Source organism: Poecile atricapillus, chromosome 7 (assembly GCF_030490865.1).
Source record: "Poecile atricapillus isolate bPoeAtr1 chromosome 7, bPoeAtr1.hap1, whole genome shotgun sequence".
Classification (NCBI taxonomy): Eukaryota; Metazoa; Chordata; class Aves; order Passeriformes; family Paridae; genus Poecile; species Poecile atricapillus.
In genome coordinates, this window is record NC_081255.1 from 3392432 (window position 1) to 3415328 (window position 22897).

The following is a 22897-nucleotide window of genomic DNA, read 5'->3' on the forward strand; positions in this document are numbered from 1 at the left end:
TATTGACATCTCAATTAAAACAAGGTAGCAGAGCTCTTCCCTTAGTGGCTTTATGTGTGTCCCAGCAAAAGTCTCCCATATGTTATTTAACAAGTTTTTTCCAAATCAGAAAGAGCTGATCATTTGCTGGAAGTCATCATTAGGATGGTATTTATAAACAAACTGGGTATGAGAAGCCACCCTTGGAGCAGTCTCTTCTTGTGGTTTACTTACATTTTACCTCTGATTTAACAAGCAAACCTAAGAAAATACAGGTGGCTTAATTTAGTCTGTGCAAGCAAGCCTGAGAGTTACTGCCTGGACATTGGAGGAAAGGGAATAAGCCATCTATAATGAGTATTTTCTTGATGGACTTAAGAATGCATTTGGCAAATTATAAGTAGTTTTGTGCACATTCTTACAGAATTTTAAAGAAATTAATCGTTTAACCTCTTTTTGAAGTTGAGGTTACCCTTAATTATCCCTAAGTGTTGAGATTCCCTTCTCATTCTTTAGAAATAATTGTTTTGGGATGAAAACACTGCTTTTGCCTTTTTGGTTGGAAATTGTGGTTTAACAAGTGTAAGTGCCGAGTCCTGCATTTTGGTTACAATAACTCCCTGCAATGCTACAGGCTGGGGATGGTGTGGCTGGACAGTGCCCAGGAGGAAAGGGATCTGGGAGTTCTGGTCAACAGCAGCTGAACATGAGCCAGCAGTGTGCCCTCGTGGCCAAGAGAGCCAAAGGCATCCTGGCCTGTATCAGGAATAGTGTGGCCAGCAGGAGCAGGGAGGTCATTCTTCCCCTGTACTCAGCACTGGTGAGGCCACACCTGGAGTTCTGTGTCCAGTTCTGGGCCCTCAGTTTGGGAAGGACCTTGAGACGCTTGAGAGCCTCCAGAGGAGGCAACGAGGCTGGTGAGGGGCTGGGGACACAAACCCTGTGAGGAATGACTGAGGGAGCTGGGGTTGTTTAGCCTGGGGAAAAAAAAAAAAAGGACACCCTTTGTCAAGGGAGACCTTACAACTTCCTGAGAGGTGGTTGTAGTCAGGAGGGGGTCAGTCTCTTCTCCCAGGCAATCACTGACAGAACAAAAGGACACTGACTTAAGCTATGCCAGGGGATGTTCAGGTTAGATATTAGGAAAAAATTCCTTACTGAAGGAGTGATTTGGCATTGGAATTGTCTGCCCAGAGAGGTAGTGGAGTCACTGTCCCTGGTGGTGTTTAAAAAAAGACTGGACATGGCACTCAGTGCCATGGTTTAGTTGCTGAGGGGGTGTTAGGTCATAGGTTGGACTTAATGATTTCAAAGGTTGTTTCCAACCTAGTTAATTCGGTGATTCTGTGAAATTCTGTCATTAATTGCTATTGGATCCTGTCAGGACTGTTAGAGTTATCTTCCCCGTAGAGACAAGGCCAGGCAGAATTCCAGTGTGGTGGGAGGGTCTCATTTGCCACCTTCACTGTGCCCTGCTGAGCTGGCAGAGCTGTAGGACTTGGAGCTGCCACAGCCCTGTCACCTTCTGTGCAGCTTATGGGCAGAGGAGGGTGGGTGAGTTCTTGGTCCCACTTTGTGAACAACAGGCTCAGATACACTTCTCCACCTACCTGGATAGGTTTTGGAGACTGAAACCTTCGGAGATGGGATCTAAGCAGAGCTGGTGTAGAAATCAGAAGGCTTTCTGATAGGTGTGAAACTAGAAAGCATTGCTTAGCAGAGCCTGGATTCTGTGGCCAGCAGCACAGGAGTTAAGCATTGAGGGTTTTTTGTATAGGCAGGAAAGGAAGAATTTATACCTCATAATCAGCCCATGAAAAATGTAGTGTTTCTTGCCTGTCTGAGCTCTGGGAAGGCCCTTGTTCCTGTCTGAGTCTGTTGAGTACAGAGTTTCTTTGCAAGGGCAGCAAATATAAAGCTACTGCAAGATATGGGCAAGTGTCCAGCCCATTTCTGGAAAGCTGCATTATTCCTTGCTCCAGTAGAAAGGCTGGGCAGCAGGAGATCACAGTGTACCTCTTCTCTCTTTCCTATTTGCCCTCTTGACTGAAATGATTTTGCTGGCAAATTCAGTGTCTGTAACTGTGAACTCTTCACCCTGCTCTGGGAGACTGTATCTGTCTTAAGCTCTGTTTATTGTTCAGCTTAAGAAAGTGGCCACCAACCAAGCCTCTGGAAACTGAGTTTAGTGTAGAGAGTGTGTGAATAATATTAGTACAAGAACTTGCCCCATGGAGAGGCTCTTCCTTCCAAATAATGGCTGAATTGGTAAATAGTTGTAGGAATAGAACACCTAGCCTGGTTTTTGGTGTTGGGACCAGGGGGGATGATGGTTTGCAACGTGGGTGGGGAGAAGGAACAAGGAGCAGGAGGAAATACACTGTTTGGGCATGGAGTGAGGCACAGTGTTCCCTGCCTGTGGTGGGAGTGAGAGGAAAACACTGGGCATACCACAGTGGTGTTTGTGACTGTTGGTGCTGATGTGACAGAATTCTGGGCGTGTGTGTGGGGCTAGAGAGGGCAAATGAAACTGGGAGGGTGGTAGGAGAGTCTGGGAGCATCTACCTGTTGTGGTCTTTCCTGACCTTGGCATATGGAGCTAGTCTGGCACTGTTGGTTGTGCTAAAGCTTGCAATGAAACCTGAAAGACAGAACATATTTGCATGTTAATTTTTGATATAATAAATGATATTTTTTATAAATATATTTTATATTTTTATATAAATGTATTTTGATATAAAATACATTTAGTTCCTCTGAAATTGCAATTCCAGCATTTCTCCTGTCAGCAAGCCTAACCAAAGAATATTACCAACAGATTTCCAAATACTTAAACTGAAAATTCAAAGTTGCCACATTATCAGAACAAGAAGGAAAAATAAAAACAGACTTAAATGGATGCAACTTGTATGAAATCTGTCTGGTATTAAAAATTAATTGAGTTTTGTGGAAAACCTACACAATTCAGATGAGACACAGAGAGTGGGAGAAACTCTCTTTACCATTTCTTAACTATTAGATTATTTTGGATGCTGCTGAGCAGCTGAGTTAACTAGAGACTGATGTGGTTTCCCAGCTTGCAGCAGGAATGTGCCAGTACACAGCTCCAATACAGTTTCCTATGCTAGAAGAGACTTGAGGTACAGGAATGGTTTTGGAGACATGAAAAGTTCAGGGCCTTTTTCTCAGGAAGTTTAGGTGTTTATTGTGGCTTTTATTCTAAAATAAGGAGGTTAATGTTTTAAGAAAAGTGGTTATTTTTTAGTAGTTTTCTATTTTTGCTACACTGAGTTGAAAATTGTCAACAATAGTGCAGATTATTTCTGGAAAACCATAGCTTAAATTGTCGTATTTTTTTTTACAAAATCAAGTTGAAATGATGATAAATCCCTGCAAATATAGCATCTAAGGGCATTCCCACAAGCATATATTGTGCAGTGTCTAAGTACCAATCTAACAGATGGGTGTGGATGAGAACCTGCATAAATCAGGAAGAGCAAGGAAACCGATCACCCCGCTTCAGACAGGGTGGAAACCATGCTGAATCATCAGCTCTGCTTTTGCCTCATCCCCCTCAGTATGTAGAAGGATTGTTGATGGGTTGGTGTTCTTTTAGCTGCATGTATCTAAGAAAGTCTAGGATAACTTCCCTGAGCAAGATCCTACAAGCAAGTGGTCCTACAACTCCTTAAGTATCTTTTTCCTGCTCTTCCAGCATGAGCAGGACACCCTTTTTGCGTGCTGTAATTTGACAGCCCCTCCTTGGTTTGTGCTGAAGATGAAATCAAGACTCTGCTGATACAGTTTTAATCACTAAGATTAGCAGGATCACTGTGTCTCCTAGGCTCAGCTCTCTTGGCACTCCCAGACTGACTCTGGCACAGGCAGCCTTGTGCTGCAGCGAGGGTTTTATCCTCCCAGATGAGGCAATCCCACTCACTGTGGGTGCCTCTGGGGGTTAGGTTGGGATTGTCTCCTTTTTCTTCCATGAAAGCCACAGTTTCATGAGCAGGCAGGCTTTGTAGATTGTAGATAAGGGGGAAACATGGCATGGAGGGATATGCAGCTCCAGTATGGTCCCTAGACTCTGCAGCTGATGAAAGGCTATAGAAGAAGCATTTGATTTAGCATTTCCACTGGGAAGGAGCCATGAATACCTTGTTTCCTCCCTGCTTTTTTCCCACATCCGAGGGAGTGGTTATGGAGCAAACATTGAGCTTTTCCCAGTGGCCCAAGAAATTATCTTGTGTTTTTGATAGTGTGTGTGTGATGTCTGATGGTTGTTAAGCATGGCTGTGGTACAGCTCAGCACAGATACTTCAGGTGGACTGTGGATGTCTCATGTTTGTTGTTCTATTGGATACAGATACACTTAGTTCCATCTGGATGCAAACACTGTGTTCTCTCTGTTTACTTGTAGTGAAATAGCATCAGTTTTACGGGCCTGGCTTGATCAGTGCTCGGATGATTTCAGGGAGCCCCCTGACTACCTGTGTTTGCTGAAGTTGCTGGATTATCTGAAGAACAATATGCCAAATTCTGACATGGAGAGTAGGGTGCAGAACCTCTTGAAGCAGTTTCAGAACCAAGAAGTAGAAGCTGTTGGTGAGTTACCATTCCCTTCTCTCTTTCTGTCCTCCCAGACTGTAAGATGCCCCAGGAATTTATGTGGAGTACATTTCACCACCTCTCATGCGTACCAATAATATTGTGAGGCTCACCAGCCTTTTTGTCGTTTTTTTTTGGTCTTGTTTGGGTTTTTTTTTTATTTTTAAAAGGAAACGCAATCTATGTGTGAGGCTGTAGGCTCTCTGAGGGATGAAATAGTGTTACAGTGTGAGGTGCCTATGTCTGTTGATCCTGGGGTGGCTTGGGAAATCCAACACTTCTCTAATATTTAGCCAAAGCTTTGAGATTCCAGCAGCAGCCCACTAGTTAATTGTCAGCACACTTCCCATGCCACTGAGTTAAAACACACAGCTGCTCTCCAGCTGGGCTTCTCACTTAACCTCCCCCCACCCCTTCCCAAAAACCCCAAGCAAACAAGAAATGGAACACAGAGTTGTGACAAAATACAGCTTGAGTCACAAGCTTTGTCCTGCAGCTTTTCTTCCTAGTTACTGTCTTGTCAAAGGAAGTGCCTGTGGATGTTTTTTCCTATTGGAGTGGCTGGCTGCTGGTATCCAAGGACAGAGGAAAGTCTTACGTTATAGGGAGTCACAGTCTGCTAGAACAATAGTGAACTGTAGTCACACAAACCTCACACATCCCCATATCCTGGTCAGAAAGCTTCCTGTGGCAGAGCTGGGAAAAGTGGGAAGAGCTCACGTAGGGTGTGAATGAGAACTGGAATCAACTTCTAGCTCTCGTAGAGGGGTGAGAGTTAATAATTCATGCCATATACGATAAAGGAAATGCCAGAAAAAAAACTGCTTTCATTCCATAAAAATCACGTCTGCCGAGTGTTCCAGAAATACCATGTCAATGCACAATACTGAGAAATGCCAAAATAACTCAGGAACAGAAAAAGAAGTAATGCCCAGGCCTTTATTGAGCACAGGTAAGGGAACAGGGTGGCTGAGATACTGATAGTGCTGACGTTTGCTGGGTTGGGTTGCCCCAACTCAAACAAGGACAACTCATGAGAAGTATATTTGGGTTCATCTGTTCTTCAGAGTGAACAGAAGTTCCCATCAGCCCAGCTTCTGTATTTGTTTACTCAAGTGATAGCTGAAAGCATTCTTTTTTAAGTCAGAGGTGGGCCAGTAGGAATGTTAACATTTTCTTAGTTGTGGCAGAATAGAGGCTGGTTATTAGAGTAAAATAAGAGGAGGGCAATGAAATTAAGCTGTGGGGTCTGCAGAGAAGAGTTTTAGGGTTGTCTTACTTTTATCAGAGCTCCATCTTTGTACATTTTCTTTTAAAATTCCTGATACATTTTCTGCAATCATTGATAATTATTGTCCAAAGCATTCCTGCTACGTTCTGAATTTTGAAATTTGGGCTCTAATCCTACAGCTTGATTTGGGTAATCAGACCTCTGTTCTGTGCTTCCATCAGCCATGCCAGTAGATTAGATTGCAGTGCTAGATAGGAAGATAAAAGCTGCTTCTAGCCTCAATTCTTGCAGGTTGAGCAAGCGAAACAAGGAGAGACAGAGGTTGCAGGGTCAGAAGGAGCACGTGCTTACTCTCGGTGCAGTTAAGAGGCAGTCAGACTTTGAGAGGGCTGAGTGGATCAGAGGGGTCCTAAGATGATTAGATGCTTGAGTACGAGGGGATTCCAGCTTGTTGGAGAGTAGGGCTGGTTACATATCTGTGAAGGAGAAAAGGGGGAATGAAAAAAAAGAAAAGGAAAAGTTACACTGTGCTTCAGGACCTCGTTTTAAGCATGCTGTGAGATTTATGCTAGGGCTGTAGCTCAGTGGTGGGGATTTTCAGCTGAATTTCAAGAGCCAAAAGGAAAAGGAGGTTTTACAAAGGCAGAAGGAGTGAGATTCTTGTAGCAGTCCAGTGCATGTCCATTTAATTATGCTAATTGTTACAAAACAGGAAGAGTAGCACTAGAACAGAGGTCTCCATTTACCCCAGTGAGTTCTGCCAATAAATTGTGCAATTCAAATGTACAGATGGAAATCAGCCTGTAGACATAACTTGTTACATCAAAACTGTAGCAATTTACATTGGTGATTATGTTCTGTTAATTACTAGAGGAAGGAACAATGAAGTATTTTGAAAAACAATGATTCTCTATCACATTATCTGCTGTTGCTTTAATGCTCTGGTTTAACTAGGTATGAAGTCTTGCATAACATGCTTTGTTTTTGTACATGAAATCTCACCAGTAGTAAACTCAGTGCTTTGGTTATTAGTCTTCTGACAAGTCCCTATTTTTTTTCTCCGTCCTTATGGAGTTACTGTTGCCTTACAGTAAAAGGGATTTGGGTTCATTTTCAGAGAGTTTCTGTTTGACTTCCTCATCTGCCATGGGAAACAAAGGCATATTTTCTTGGTGCTTGAATTTTTTTCTTCCCAACTTCTGGGAGCCAAAAGGTGACATGGCAGCAGCTGTGGAACCCTTTCCTTTCTGTACTGGGTCAGGTCCCTCAGTGAGGACAGTTCTGCTTTCTTACCTCCTCTCTGCTGCCTAGTGCAGGTTTAGAAGAACCATTCAACAGAATATTGTAGGTGCTTACTGTATTCTATTTCCTGGGAAAAATTCCCTGAGAGAAAAGGTGAAAGCTGCTGAAATAATCTCTCTTAAATATAGCCCATGTAGCCACAAAGAGTGCCAGGAAATCTGGTATCTTTGTTTATTTCTGGATAGAAGAGCATTCCTAATGCAGTATTTTGGGGGTATAACTACAGCCTCATGCCTTTGTAGTTTGAAAGTTTGGCTTTTTTTCAGATTATAAATACTGAAAAGTAGATTAACAAAACTGTGCAGTGTCAGTAAGGAATTTTTGTTGGGGTGGTGGTTTTTTCTTTCAGAAGAATAATTAGCAAATGGGTCAAGCCACTTCTCTGCTAAGATTTGTTCTATTTCTTCTTATTCTACTTTTTCCTTGCCAGTTTAATCTTCTGGTCATTTTTCTCACTCAAATGGCACAGTGGGGCCATTACATCAGGCAGGACCCTTGGGGTGTTCTGCTGTAATACAGTGATGTTGCAAAATAAATACCTTCTTTGACTCATTGTTTGCTGTATAAATTTACCCAGTGTTGTTTTCCATTCTGGCCAGATGGGTTTTGTAGCACTTCCTCTAGTGACCTGGTTGATGGAGAGGAACTGGAGATCAGCAATCCAGAAGAATTCTCCTCTTTTCAAGACCACATTGTGGCAGAACAGTTGACATACATGGATGTGGTATGTAGAGTATTGCATAACTTCATAGAATAATAATTTTTTTAAGTTATATTGCTTTAAATATAGAGTTCCAGAACAGGATTACTGCTGGCACACAGAACACAGCTCTCTGGTTGTTCCAGCTATTTCAGTCATTGGGGTTTTTCCTTCTGTAATTTTTTTTAATGTGTAGTTTTTCTGCAAAAGTTATTGGCACTGAGAAATAGCACGTTTTAACTATATCACTACTTGGCTTAAAGATGTCTAGGTACTCTGGAGTGTAGTGCTCAGATTTTGCTTTGTCTGTATCAATTTCCTTTTAAATATCATTATATATAAAAAAAATTATCTTGATTATGCAGCTGATATAAAGGTGTCCCTTATTTTCCCAGTATTGCTTAGCTGACAGTTCTTTTGGGGCATCAAACTTGTAAAAGAGTATGCAAAGTATATTTTAAACTAAGAGAGAACTAATACTTACGTTTAAGTATCATATTAGATTTAGATCAAATTTGTTCTCTAAACCTGTATTTCTTCTTGTAGATAAAAGAGATTTAGGAGAAACCTGCTGGCTTACCACACCTCTGTTTCACTCTAGATGCTCTTCAGAAGAGTTGTGCCCTACCACTGTTTGGGATCCATCTGGTCTCAAAGGGATAAGAAGGAAAACAAGAACCTGGCTCCAACTGTCAGGGCCACCATCACTCAGTTCAATGCAGTCACTAAATGTGTCATCAGCACTATCCTGGGGACCAGGGAGCTCAAAATCCAGCAGAGAGCCAAGATCATTGAGAAGTGGATTAAAATTGCACATGTAAAGCATTTATTCTGTTTAATGTTTTTTGGGTGTCTTGAAGGAGCTGGGAGAGGAGAAATGGATTGTATACATTGGTCCCAGGCCATCTTAGCTTTTTCAATTTTTAACTGATTTTTTTGTGATACCAAATGAATATTGCCCTTCCTCTCCTCACTTCTTCCCCACCATGGAAATGGGGTTGATACTTGGCCATGCCAAATCTTAGAGAAGTCCAGATAGCTGATATCAGTAGTTCTTCCCTTGTCCACTGATGGAATCACTCCCTCGTGGGAGGCCACTGGCCTGGACAGGCAGGACTTCAACAGCAGAGGTGGAATCACCTCCCTGTCCTCCATGTGCATCAGCAGAGCTTCCAAAAGGATCTTGTAGCAGATTCTATGTTTTTATCATGTTTTTACTAATCTTTGCAAGAAGGGCTTTTTCCCATGGCTGCTTTCCATAACTCTAGTTTGCTAATTTCCTAGGTTTTAATATTTTACTGTAACCTTCCTAATTCCCCTCAGGCACTGGGCAGCTGGCAATAAACAAGACCTCTCTGGAAGAGATGATTTCAAGTACTTCCATGTGGATGTGTGTTGACTTCTGAAAATCATGTGGATTCTTTTTGAGCTATGCAGAACAGTCAGAAAAAGTGTGTTACGTGCTTCCAGAGGCAGCATTCAGTCCTGGCACCTGAGCTCTAGCAACTGCATGGTTCAGGAAGCTAGCATGGTGAAGGTTTTGGACCTCTCCTGTGGCACTTACATCTGCTTGTTTTTATCATCATCTGATGGATGATTTATTGCCTGTGTGAAGGGATTAGGAAATTTGATTTCCAATATCTACATGCAGATCTAAGTTGCAGAGGGCACCAGCTAAAAGGGTCTTCTTCCTGGGGCAGGCTGGACAGAACTTCATCATCATCCCAAGGCAGAATGGAGGCCTGGGAAGTGAGGAAAGACACTGCCCTCATTCCTCTCTCTGTGGATGGAGAACTTTGTTCTACACCCCTGTTGATTCTGTGCATCTCCCTTTACTTAATTTATACCTTCCGTGCTTCTCCCTTTACTTAATTAATTAAATGCTCCAGTCCTAGCATGAAACACATGAAAAATGTATGTGCACACTGCAGAATAATGGCACAGGTACAGCAGCTGGGTGCACATATATTTAGCTGCCCACTTCTGAAGAAAGATATATGCTTTGTGCATGCAAATGAGTGTTTTGAAAAGTTAGGTGCCTGAATTAGAAAATAATCCACGCGTCAAAGTGGAGTTATTCACTGACAACTAAACTTAGCAGCATGGAGTCCACATTTGTTCTCTCTTCGTGACTTTCGGATCCATTTTCTCGGTTCAAAAGATAAACTGAATATTTTCTCTACTGCCACCCCTTTCCACCTAGATCTAAGGTTCCTGAACAGCCAATTGCATTCAAACAGTATTTTCTTTAAAAATGAGAGGTAAAAATGAAATAATTTATGTCCTGTTATGCTTAATTTTTTTAAAATCAAAGCTGTTTCTGCACAGGATTCTTTCTGGTTTTCCTTTTGTGAAGGACACAACATGAAACGAACGTGTTAAAACCAGTCTTAAAAATTATTCTTACATGCAAATGGAAACTTGCTCAAGTTTAGTCTGCAGTCAGTTGAATCACTGAGAACACTAAATCCAGTATTAAATAAAATTCCTACAGTGCTCTAAATTATACAGCATCCAGTTAAGTCAGGATGGTTCCAAATTAGATCTTCCAGTTCAAACTCCTGTTGTACTGTGAAGAAGGAAGAAAAGCTGATAATTTGTGCCTCTAAATTCATGTTTTCCCCAACCTAAATTTCAGGCTGAACAAAAAAGAAAAGTCTCATTCTTTAACATGTCAGTCTCTGTAGAAGAGCTGTTATGTGACTTTTTTTTGGCCCCAGACTTTCCCTCATTCTTCCCTCTACTTTATGAGGAATCTGTGCTACTTTTTTGAGGTTTTCACTATCCTTTTCCACGCAAGCTTTTGCCACAGAGTAGCTGCATAAGAAACGTCCGTGAACCAGTATCTCTGTTCAGATTTGATCCCAACTCTGTAAGAGCTGGGAAGGTTTTTCTCTTTTAACAGTGTGCACATACTTGAATAACAGGTTATTCCTTTACATGTCTTTATTTTTAATTGACACTGAGATGATTGAGGGTTTACATTTTAAATACCACATATAAAGAGGCAAAGCCTGGTTTTCTCCCAAAGGGGTAAAAGGGATTAGTACTTATGAAGAGCTTTTTAAGAAGTGTAACCTTTGTGCCTTTCACCATGGCTTCATGGACTCAGTTCCACTTTTATTTTCACTTGGCAACTGGAAGCTGTGGCACCACAAATACATGAAAGTGAGGAAAACAAGACCTAGATGCCAAAGCCTGTGATGTGTTTAGTGGCTAGAGTGAGGAATGATATTTTTGACGCTCAGTATTTGCACAGCTGCTGCTCAGCAGTCAGAATGTGTAGCAGGCATGGCAGGGCTCAGAAGGAGGAAAACTAAGGTCTGGATAGTGCTGACATTTGATGCTTCTGTGTTTCCAACTGCTCTTTTCACAGGAATGTAGGATCCTGAAGAATTTTTCCTCCTTGAGGGCCATCATTTCAGCTCTGCAGTCCAACTCCATCTATCGGCTGAAGACCACCTGGATGTGTGTTTCAAAGTAAGTCTCTCCCTCAATTCCCAAGGGCCACAGGGCTCAGTGCTCTTTCTTTTCATCTTCTCACTCTTCCTGTTCTGTTCCTTCACTGATATGGGTCCTGTCAGAAGAACCTCCAATTCCAGGGAGGCTCAGACCCCTCCTGTGAGCTCTTCTTTCCTGTTGAGGGGACAGTTGGCCCTTGGGGGTACTGGATTCTGTCCTTTTTAGCATATTGGGTCTTTCACAACCTCTCTAGATAACCTATGGCACTGGCTTCTCACCCAGCTTATGCTCACTGCTCCTAGGTCACCATGATCTTTGCTTGTTATCTTCTCTCCCATAAAGTTGGAGGAGATCTAGCTTGCTACAAATTCTCCCAGCTCTTCTCCTCGTGCTGATATTTGCATAAAATATATTCTCAGATTACAAAATCTGGTATTGAAGATAGTATTTCTTCCAGGGAAATACTCTATTTTGTTAATAATATTTACTGCCTGCCCCACAGATGCCAGAAGCTGCTGTCTAGAAAAGATGATGCTTTGCTCATTTAGTTTGGGGAAACAAGATTTCCTGCTTTTAATAAATTAAAATATCACTCTGCTAGGCAGTATCCTTCTGTTTTTCCTCTCCACAGAGGTGTGATTTTCCTTCTGCTGCCCTGTGTTTCTGATAAAAATATTGCCTACCTTGTGTTTATAGTGTTGGGCAAAAAACTACTCATACACTTAAATGCTTCCAGCTTTCCAGAACGCACAGAATAGGGCAAAAATGAAGAACTTGGGTTCCCTCTCAGCTGTTTCTCTGTTTCTTTGTATCCCCTGATCCATTCTCACACTGCACAGACAGTTGAAAGCCCTGCCAAGGGACTGCTGATGGTGTTTCTTTGCTGTCAGATAAGGCTCAACCGCACCAGAATATCCCACCAGGGCTCCCCAGAGATGTGCAGCATCTCACTGGATGCATTTTGGTGTTGTTATCTTTTATAAGTTGAATTGTTAATGACTAATGAGGGAGAAACAGAAACTTGATTGGATTTTAGAGTGCTTGCTAATGATGCAAATGATTTAATCTTCTCCTGTGCAGGGACATCCTGCTGATGTATGAAGAGCTGTCTGAGATCTTCTCAGATCATGACAATTATCTGACAAGTAGGGAGCTGCTGATGAAGGTGAGAACCAGTGTGAATTCAAAGCTTGTGATCTCAACAAAATCTGAGGTTTAACCCTTTCTGAATCCAGCTGCCAAAGCTCATTTCTTCCTTAAGGACCTTATGTGGTGCTTTCGGGAAGAGCAGTCTGTAAAACCTGAACCTTCTGCTGGGCTGAAAGTTTATTTCCTTGTTCCTGGGTGAATCAGTAGCTTTAGACTGGATAGCCACAAGCGGCAGGTTTTGGCAGCATGATCTGGGTGAGCAGTACATCTTGCAGCCCCTCAGCCCATGAGGGCACTGGAACAATGCCACAGCTTCAACTGAGGAATCAATCCAAGATATTTATCCCACTATCCTCTTCCTTTCTTAGAAGAAGGAAGCAGGGCTGGGAATTCCGAAGGAATAGGCTTCCTACTCTGTGTGTGGCCAGATGGACAGCAAAGCGGGCTCTGTGTGGAACATTTTGACTTAGCACTCTCCTGGGTGAACCTCAATAAGCTCAGGAGCCTGAAAGGGGTGAGGAGAAATGGCAGGGAAAGGTTATATTCTGCAAAAACTAAGGAATATTTGTGGCAGGTTTTTTCCATTTACATAAAACAGTTCCTATAAACTCGCTAACCAGTTATTCTTTGGCAGTTCTGTCCAGCCAGTTTGGCATCTATCCCTCAGCCCCTTGCCTTAGGATCCGAAACACTGTTTTTTGCTCAGGAATGGTGGGTAAACACATTCACATCTGTCAGTCTGTTTGGTTTATAATCCATTTATCAACATCTGTAGGTAAATTTAAAAGGAGGTGAGACCATAATAAGCATAGAGGGAAAATGTGTGTTCAGAACAGCCTATTTAACTAAGTATTAAAAGACAAAACAACTCAGACTGAGCCCAGACCTCTGGCTCCCAGTAAATAACCCTCCAGATGCCCTAAGTAGATTTGAAAAACATTTTGGAAGCAGTGAGAGGAGAAAGGTCCTACAAAATAGCTAGAACCTCTCCCTACTTTTAATCTTGGACCATTTGGAGGATTAATATTCTACTGAATCCTCAAAGACTTAGTTTCCCTTTGCTATAAATAGCCCCTGTAAGGGACGTAATGTTTGACCTTGCCTGTCCCTCCTGCAGATCCAAGTGTGGAGCAAACAAAATGTCACTGGAAACAGATTGGGTGGCATGGAGAGCAGGCAGTCTTCTCTCCTCCTGAACAGACATTGATAATGATTTGTGACACATCTATGCAGCCACTGGAAGAAACATGTAACTCCAACATCCCCTATGCATCCAGGGAAATAAAGGTTTAAAGAACTATGGTGAAATATCTCATCCATTCATAGGAAAGCTGGAGTTGTGGTGATGGAAACCTATTCCTTTAATTTCCTGCATGGTTTTGGATTAGTCAGTAAGCCACAGTTGCTGGATCTCAGTGTTGCAGCTTAAGAAAAACAACAAAGCATTACATAAGACGGAGATATTTACTTGTAGCAGGCCTGATTAGGGAATTAGCCAGAAATCCTGACTTCAGGAGAGTTGGATAGATCATCAGGACCCCTGAAGTATGTGTGAGCTTCTCTGATTTAAACTCCCAAGAGATTTTTCAGCAGCACTTGGATTTGGCCACAGTCATTCTGCAGAAAAATTCCCTCACATTCATCTTGTGTAATTTTTGTCTGAAATTCTCAATCGGCATCCAAGTCCCAGGAAATCAACATGTATATAGACACGTGTGTCTGCACAGCAAGTATTTTTTGCTGGCTAGTCTGGTTAAATGTGCTTAATATTTTGCATGCATGTAGTTGGCAGTTTATCTACCACTTGGATCCTCCATTAATTGCCTTTAATTCTCTTCCACCTCACAGGAAGCAACATCCAAATTTGCGAATCTGGACAGCAGTGAGAAAGAAAATCAGAAAAAGTCACAGAAGCGACTTCAACTTCAAAAAAACAAGGTGTGTTTGGGGGGTTTTCCTCCCGTTTTTGAACTGGTAACATGATTAATCCTAATTGGTCAATTCTGTAAGAATCAAAATCTAGAAAGGTCTTCACCAGAGTGAGTGGGCAGGAGGGGATTGATGGATATAAACATGCGGTCATCACTTCCAGCTCTCTTGTTTCGGTCCTACAAGAAAGAGTTCCATTATCTACTCTTGTTACACTTTAGAGAGAAACACAATTTCCATGTAATAAAATACGTGCTGCTGTAAATATTGAAGTTCTTGTAAATAAAGAAAACTAGTTCTGCCAGAGCAGAAGTCTCATTTACTTTCAAACATGCTGATGAAGCTTCTGACATACCAGCTTGAAAATTGCACATGCTTCTACAGAGATTGCTTTGTAAAACGTGTCTGGGTTCAAGTCTGCTGGTGAAAATGGTTTTTGTCTCAAAGCTGGCAAAGATTTAAAAGGACAGGGGGAGAGAAATCTGGAATAGGGAGGCAAAAGTGCTGAATATGATTTTTGTCTTTTTGTATTTGTTTGACTGGAAAAAATACAGATCCTTCTGGATGGTAGAAACAAGCGTTTGCTTCACCAGTGTAGAGCCAGCCTGAACTCTTTAAGTGCTGTCAGTCTAGAAGTTTAAAGTGTGAATACTTAGCATTAAAATGCAGTGGATGGCTGGGGACGATGGTCACTTCTTGGAGAGAAAAAAATTGTGGCTTGATTTGACTTCACTCTCACAAGGTATAATCACACATCATTAAGTAAAAATCCATGGGGATGAAACAGAAACTGCTCACACAGGCTAGCCAGGATCATTCCCCAGCTCCTTCTCTTGCAGCAGGTGGCAGAGGGACCCTGTCCCTCGTCCTCAATGTTTCTCCCAAAGGCAGGGTTTCCTGGGGACCCACTGTTGTGAATCAAAGGTGGCAATACTATAACACAAAACCAATGGCTGATACCTGTGAGAGCATTGTGGTTTCACTGGATTATCTAATGAAAATGATGTAATGGAAGAAAACATAAGACTGATGCTTTGTTAAGCAGATTACTTTAATTTCATTTTCTTACACAGGAGTGTTAGGGAATTCTAATTATTCTCATTTTTCAGTTAATTAATCCAGAACTGCTCTGCTCACTTGCAGGGGGTGATGCAAGGCACAGTCCCTTACCTCGGCACCTTCCTGACTGATCTCATCATGCTTGACACAGCCCTTCAGGACTATGTTGAGGTAACTTGGGGCAATTTTTTGGAATGCTAAATACCTTCTCAGCCTTCCCAACTCAGATGACTTGTTTCTGTATCTTCTTCTGCAGCACTTAAAATATCTGTTTACAAAAAGAAAAGGGAAACAATATGCAGTATTATTAACTAGAACTTGTCTGCTTTTGTGAATTGTTGTGCATTTATCTCAAGGTACAAGTCTGGCTCTTCTCTGATCCCTTCTCTTTCCTTTCAACAGGGTGGCCTGATCAATTTTGAGAAGAGACGAAGGGTAAGTTGAATGTTCTGTGATTTTTGGTTTATTGATAGCCTCTGAGCATTTGTCTTTAGGAGCTGAACCAAACCTGGTGGCAGAAGACCTTTGCTTTCCAGAACACACAGTTAAGTAAATATCTTCCTTCTCCTGCAGGAAACTCTTTGTAGGTAAAAGGCTGCAGATAGCAAACCAGGTACAGAGGACTGAGAAACAAATGCTGTCAGTTCTTCTCCTTTCCGGCCTGATCTTTGTTGGTCAGAGATAAGTAATGTCCTGTAGGAGTAAAGGTGTTTGGGTTACTTTGGGCTGAACAAAGTGAGGCCAAATCTCCATCCTGGGGCTTGAAAGCAGACTTGGACTTCGCTGAGATGGAGCCATTTCCTCCCCTTAACTGCTCAATAACCTGCCCTGCACAATCCAGGGTTATTCTGGTAAAGTGTGTGTACAAGTTCAGTTACAGAAGAGCAGCTCACTCTGGTCATGTGCCTTAAGGGTAGCATTTTACGTTCCTACGGAGGATGTGAGTGCACATTATGGATCCTAGGGAAAAATCCTGACCTTTATTGTTAGAAAACTGGTTCTTGAAATACTCAACTGAAACTGAACTTCACATCAAGCTAAGTTTGTCCTGGATCGCTTGTTGTATGTTTTCAGAGTATGAATTAATATAATCTTGTTTTCCAATTTGACTTTCTGTTTGATTATTTATTTTCTTAGGAATTTGAAGTCATTGCCCAAATCAAGCTCCTGCAATCCTCATGCAACAGTTATTGCCTGATACCAGACGAAAAATTCATTCACTGGTTCAGGAGGCAGCGACACTTAACAGAGGAGGAGAGGTAGGTCCTCAGTGCAGCTGACAAACCTCTGTTCTCACCCCACACACACACACCTGGGCAGGTCATGGCAGGAAAATACAAATACTGGAGAGCACTAGTTTTAAAACCCATTATAAGGTGAAATATCCTCTTGGCCCTGGTAAAATGCAGGCAGAGCAGTGTTCCTCTTTCTGGTGCTGCAGCCTTCTGTGAGGCAGGAAAAACTGAAAGATTCTCGGATTTCTTGAACATTGCTGCTGTGAGATGTACAACTACATGACACTGTACAACTAAATAACATGATCTGCAAATATTCACCTGCTGGCCTCTGCCCTGCAGTTACAAACTCTCACGTGAGGCTGAAGCAGCTGCTGATACCAACATCCTGTCTCCAAAATCCCAGAAAAGCATGGTGAAGAGGATCAGCACGTGAGTATGATGGGGCAGAGAGGTCTTGGGTGGGAGTATGGACCTGGACAACTCAAACAAGCAGTGCCCATTTAATCAGCTGCAGAACCTGGCTGGGGATCCACAATGCTGTACTGCTTTAAGGAGAAATGCAGCCTTGTGGCTGAAGCTGCCCCTTTGTGTTGCTAGAAGCAGTCATGAGGATTATTAAAGATAGAAGAGACTAGAATAAAGAATCCTTCCTATGGTGTCAAAAAAGGAACCATTTTAGTGCTGATCATAATTCAGTACTTATTGTGTAATAACTTTTCTGATTGCAGCAGGAAAACAGAATAAATGAGGATAAAGTCTGGTCTATTATTAGTCAAAATTGCTATACACATGTAAAAATTCATTGCAGGATTTTAATATGAAAATTAAGGTTAGCAAAAAGGCATTTGATAGCGGAAACAATCTGCCTTCCAGCTGGAGAAGGGAAAAAAAAATCTTGGGGTATGGTCCAATTTGGTGTAATACCACGAAGATTCAAACAAGAGGTGGGTAGAGGATAGGGCCATGGAGCTGGACATGGGAAACCGAGGCTAGCAGGAATGCAAGGGAAAGCTGCATGGAATAAAGCAGAGCTCAAAGACTGAAGTAAAAATACCTTCACTCTGAATGTGTTTTGCAACTGAATACTGTAGAAAAGCAGTGAGTGACACCTCTCTAAGCTGTATGGAATCATTAACTGCACACTGATGCTCCCTGCTCCTCCTCTTGGTGGGTTAGACCAGCTTGCTTCCTTTGACACTTCTTTCAAGTCACTTGACCTGCATTTAGAAATGAGTCTCAGAGGGAGTGCCTTTAATTTACACTTTAGAATCTCCCTATTGTGTGCATCTCCAGCCTTCTAGAGAGAACCTGGTACATGTGGTACCATGATTGAGGGCAGGAATTGGCAGTGGGGTGAATTTGCCCTCTGAAGCCCTTTTTTCTATTAAATGAGCCTGAAAATATGAAGAGACTGAAGGGTAGTGTTGTTCTAGTGAGGCATGAGCTGGTTGTGGCCTTGCAGCTGTGGGCTCTCTGGGTCAGGAAGGTGTGTTAGCCTGTAACAAAGCCTCTGTATAAACACCACAGAGGAAGTGAACACAACAGGCCACTCCAGAGAGGAAAAAACTCCAGAATAGTAATAGTTCTGAACCAAGGGACAGCTTTGTTCAGCCCAGCTCTCACTTACTGGCTTTTATGCTTTCTTTCTATATTAGACTTTTTCTGGGCACCGATGTGTTCACTCCACCCAAAGAACAACTCCCAAAGAGCTCTCCTGTAGGAGGGAGCTCTGGGGAAAGCACGGATTCAGCCAGTGTTTCATCGTGTGAGTTTAATCACTCTGAAACTGAGGATGTGTTTGTGACTCCCGTCTCTAGTCCTGAGGACCCTCTGAAAAAGGTACAGCTGAGGCCACTGCACACTGCAGGCAGGCCCAAGACACTTGTCCAAGGCTCTCGGTCTTGACTAGAGCATTGTTTTTTTAGTGAAATGGAGAGAGAAATGTGTAAAAATGGAAGTAATCCAGTCAGGGCTCTCGCACAATGTTCTGTGTTGTCCCTTACAGTGGGTTTGTTCCTGTTAGGAAGCTTCTGAGCAAGGCAGAGGGAGACAAAGGCAAAGGCTGAGCCCGGGAAGGAAGGGGCAGTTTCAAGGAGAATGGCAGAGAGGGAGGGGTGTGTGTCTTTCCACTTGTGTAAAGGCTCTCACCTGGACCAGGAGTGCTTGTGACATCCCCTTGCTCATTCCCAGCCGGTCCCAGTTCCTGGCTGGCTGCCTACAGCCTCACGCTGTTCCTTGGATCTGCTGCCACCTCCTGGGCTGCTCTTACTGCGAGGCCAGACCAACCCCCAGCAGGACAGAAATTATCATTAAAATGCTGTAATCAATCAAGTAAAGTTCAGTTTTCTTGGAGGCAAGGAATCTCCCTGCCAGCAGGCTGGGCAGAGTGTGGGTGAGCTTTTGTCTGTGCCTTCTGCTTTCTCTTGGTCCTCTGGCACAATGACAAACCCAGACATACCAAATGTCCCCTTTGTGACAGCACTTTCCTTTCTGTTGTGCAGATCTCTGGCTACCCCTTACCCTGCTGTTCTCCTGACTCGTCCATGAGCACACCTTCCTCAGCAGTGTCATCTTTACCCTCATTGCTGCTGGCCTCCAATGACGACAAGAGCTCTGTGGGCTCTGACAAGGGCTATGACTCTGACAAGGGCTCCGTCAGCTCCGACAAGGGCTCCGGCTCCAGCAAAGTCTCCATCTTTGACCCTGGCTCGGGCTTGGACAGTGGCTCAATTCCCACCAGGGACTCGGGCTCAGTGCCAAGCAGTGCCACCAAAGCGCTGCCTGTGTACAACCGGCAAAGTGAGGGCTCATGCATCATCCGGGTCAGCATGGATGGGCTCCATGCTAGCGTCTACAAGAGCATCCTGGTGAGTGGCACAGCTCTGGGCTTGGCAGATGTGTCCATGGGGGGATGACTGAACCTATCACTGTGTTTTGAGAACACCCCTTTACTGAGCTGGTTCATCAAACATGGCTGGAAACAGAAAATGGCGCCATGCAGAATGTGTGGAGCCTGGTAGGAATGAGATATTTGGCAACAGCTTTAGGGAAGTTTCTAGTCTGGAAATGGACGTTTGTGTTCTATCAAAAAGCTCCAGATGAAGCACTGTGAGCACACTGAGGTTTTGACATAAGATAGTACGTTTTCCCTGGAGCAGCTTTCCCCAGGAGCTGGTTTCTGGAAACGGGGAGCTGCAGGGGAGGGAGTTGACAAAGCCTTTAATTCTGCAGCTTCTCCCTGTGAAGGGAGAATCACCCTTCTCTCACCAGACCAGCAACCCCAGAATTCAGGCATTTCTCTCTCTGCTTATTCCACAGATATATCCCAGCAGTGCCACTGGTACTGGACCATGGGTGATGTGGCTTAGCTCAGCTGGGGACTCTCAGAGCCTGCTGGGGGAAAACTGTGGGGTAGTTCTCAGCACCTCCAGTTCTTGATTTTAATGGTCTCACTTCCCCAAATCCAGCAAGTTGTTCCCTAAGGGCCTAATGGATTTGGCTCCTGGTGAGAATGCAGAAGGCTCTGGAGGAGCCCTGTATCTGCTCCAGATGCATTTCCACAGCACACAAACAAGGCCAGAGAGCTCTGCAGGATGTCTAAGGAAGCGCTTAGCACAGGAGCCTGTAAACAGCAGCTGGGACAGCTTTTCATGGGGACTTTTGTGGCTGGTGAGAATGAGGTCTCAAAGGGAGGAGACACTGGGATTTACTGCTGCCTCTATTAGTACTGTATCTTTCAGCTTGATCTAAAAAGCCACCACCTTCAAATGTCATAAATAGTAAGTTTAGTATCTGTCAGCACCTGCCCCTTTGTTACTGACCCACTTTTTCGGTTTTCTGACATCTCTTCCAAGAACAAGCAGTCAGGTTTTTGCTAACTACTAAATCACGAGAGTGAATGAGAAAAATCTGTCATTGCACCTTATTTTTCCAGATAACCAACCAAGACAGAATCCCTGATGTCACCCAGCGAGCCTTACTGAAGCACAACCTCGAGCCTGATGCAGTTGAAGATTATGAGCTTGTGCAGGTCATCTCTGAGGACAAAGGTAGGGAAGCAGAACTCTGCTGCTGCCTGGAAAGTTCTGTTGGATTTCAAAGGAAAGACTAAATTGGGAAGCATTGGAAATGCTGTGGACAGGTCACATTCAGTGACAATCCTCTGGCTGCTCAGGGTGGTTTCTGTCAGCACAGGCAGAGCCAGCTCCTGGGGTGCCAGGCTGACTTTGTGTGTGCCTTGCAGCCATAGAATGATCACAGGATCATGGGTGGGGGTGATGTTCTGCCTCCCCTGGGACAAGGCCTTTGGATCCCACCCATCATCAACCTTCTCTGACAGAGTCTGCCAGGGCCTCTGCCAGGCTGAGCCTGGCCTAAGCCTGCCCCCCCGCCCCTGCTCTCTTTCCTGCAGGAAGCTGCTCCCGATGCTGCTCTGGCAGAATGGGGAGACAGCCCTGCCCACACCATCCTGCTCCCTCTGCTCCCTCAGCTTTCCTGCCACTGTGCAGCCCACTAATGCTGCTCTGGCTCTGTTCTGCAGAGCTGGTGTTCCCCCGTGATGCCAACGTGTTCTATGGCATGAACAGCCACGTGAACTTCGACTTCATCCTGCGGAAGAAGGCAGAGCTGGTTGGCTGAGGCTGCCCCTGCGCTGCCCTCCCGAGTTACAGGGAATCTGTCAGAATTCCCTGTTGAAAATGTGCAATTGGAGTAATGGGCAGCCCTGGAGCAAAGGCTCCAGCCTGCTACATTTGTTTTGAAGACACTCCGTGAGCCAGCTCTGTTAGTGAGAAGAGAGTCTCCTTCATGCCAGTATTATATAGAAGATCATCTGAACTTACGAATGAACTGCACTTGCCTTTGCATGAACATCATGAATGGGACAGACACTACTTTGTGTTGGATGGAGGTCTTAATGTCATGACAGGATGGTTTCCCTTGGACTCGGTTAAGCCATGGACCAGAAATCAATGCCTTTTGTGTGCATCCCATGTGATGGATAGACATCCTCCCAGTGTGCAGTTCCTCTGTTGGAACTGAACTTTTAAAAGCCATAATTAAGACATTGGATTGTAAGCAGCCCTGATTTGAGATACATGAAATACATACAGTATTTCTGGTTCTGGTGGTAGCACTGTGCATCCCTGTGCAGATCTAGGAGTTATTATCCACACAGATAGCTTAGTATTGTTAAGGATCATTAGTTAAAATAGATTGTTATCCACGCCTGGGCCTTTTTCCCCCAGTTTTGTGGCACTAATTTGCAAAACTGGGGTTTTGCAAAAAAACCTGGTTTTTTTGCAAAACAAAAGTTTTACACTACATTTGGATTTATCACTTCTGTTTACAGGCAGGTAAAACAGACTGTACAGTAGGTCTACTGTACATCCAAGAGTCCTGTGGTAGGTCCCACAAGCCTGGTGTAGGTCACACGCTGAACAATTTATGAATTCAAGTTATTTGTTTAGAGGGTGACAGAGGGGGGGTTGTTACTGAGCCTTAATCTTTGCCCAGAGTTAGGGCAAAAGTAGAAGTTCAGTTTTCTCTGCTTTTGGTGCCTGTACAATGCAGTTGCTTGTGTACATAGTATTGCTCCTACTGTATATAGTACTGCTCACTGAGAGGGTGTATGGCAGTATTAAGCTGAAACATGAATGTTCTGGATTTTAAAATTACACTTTCCAAATGTTTATATATGTTATGTTTTTAACTGCTTACCTGTAATCTTTATATGATAAGTATATAAATTGTTTTTCATTAATATTTGCCTGGAATCAGTCAATTTCCTTTTATTAGTGCATGTCAGATGTGTAAAAACACCTCATACCACATCCTTTGCTATCACTTTCTTCAACTTCTCCACTTTTACTGTTTAACTTCTCAACGGCAAAGCCAAAACCCACCCAGTGCATCAGCCACGCACACAGCCTGTGAAAGATAGGGATATTGTGTGCTATTTCTTGAGGTTTCAGCTCAAAGATTTCTGTAACTGGGTAATACAGATTGCACACTAATTTTGTCTTCTGCATAAAATCATACTCTCTCAAGTTACTGAATGACTTCTGAGGCTAGATACTACAAAAGAAGGGTATCCATTTCTCCCCATTGTCTGAATCATGGTGTTTTTCCTCCTGCTATCCCAATCATTGCCTTGTGTTTTTCCCTCTCTGCATATAATGCCAACAGTCAGATGAACAATTTACACACAACAGCCCCCTCTGCCATTTCACAAATCATTTG

The 22897-nt window shown here is 43.3% G+C and overlaps 1 protein-coding gene across 2 annotated transcripts in view; it reads left to right on the forward strand.

The window, feature by feature from the left end:
* The window catches only part of RGL1 (ral guanine nucleotide dissociation stimulator like 1), a 55035-nt gene extending 32617 nt beyond the window's left edge, over positions 1–22418 (forward strand). The window contains exons 5-18 of one of the 2 annotated variants that reach the window (XM_058843375.1): positions 4400–4584; positions 7720–7844; positions 8422–8637; positions 11197–11300; positions 12363–12447; positions 14280–14369; positions 15504–15590; positions 15822–15854; positions 16557–16678; positions 16997–17086; positions 18313–18496; positions 19159–19524; positions 20592–20706; positions 21198–22418. In XM_058843375.1, the coding sequence (XP_058699358.1) occupies positions 4400–4584; positions 7720–7844; positions 8422–8637; positions 11197–11300; positions 12363–12447; positions 14280–14369; positions 15504–15590; positions 15822–15854; positions 16557–16678; positions 16997–17086; positions 18313–18496; positions 19159–19524; positions 20592–20706; positions 21198–21295 (1900 nt within the window). In that variant the 3' untranslated portion in view covers positions 21296–22418. The remainder of the gene's footprint in view (positions 1–4399; positions 4585–7719; positions 7845–8421; positions 8638–11196; positions 11301–12362; positions 12448–14279; positions 14370–15503; positions 15591–15821; positions 15855–16556; positions 16679–16996; positions 17087–18312; positions 18497–19158; positions 19525–20591; positions 20707–21197) is intronic. The other variant, XM_058843376.1, reaches the window with a different exon arrangement.
* The last annotated feature ends 479 nt before the right edge of the window (positions 22419–22897 follow it).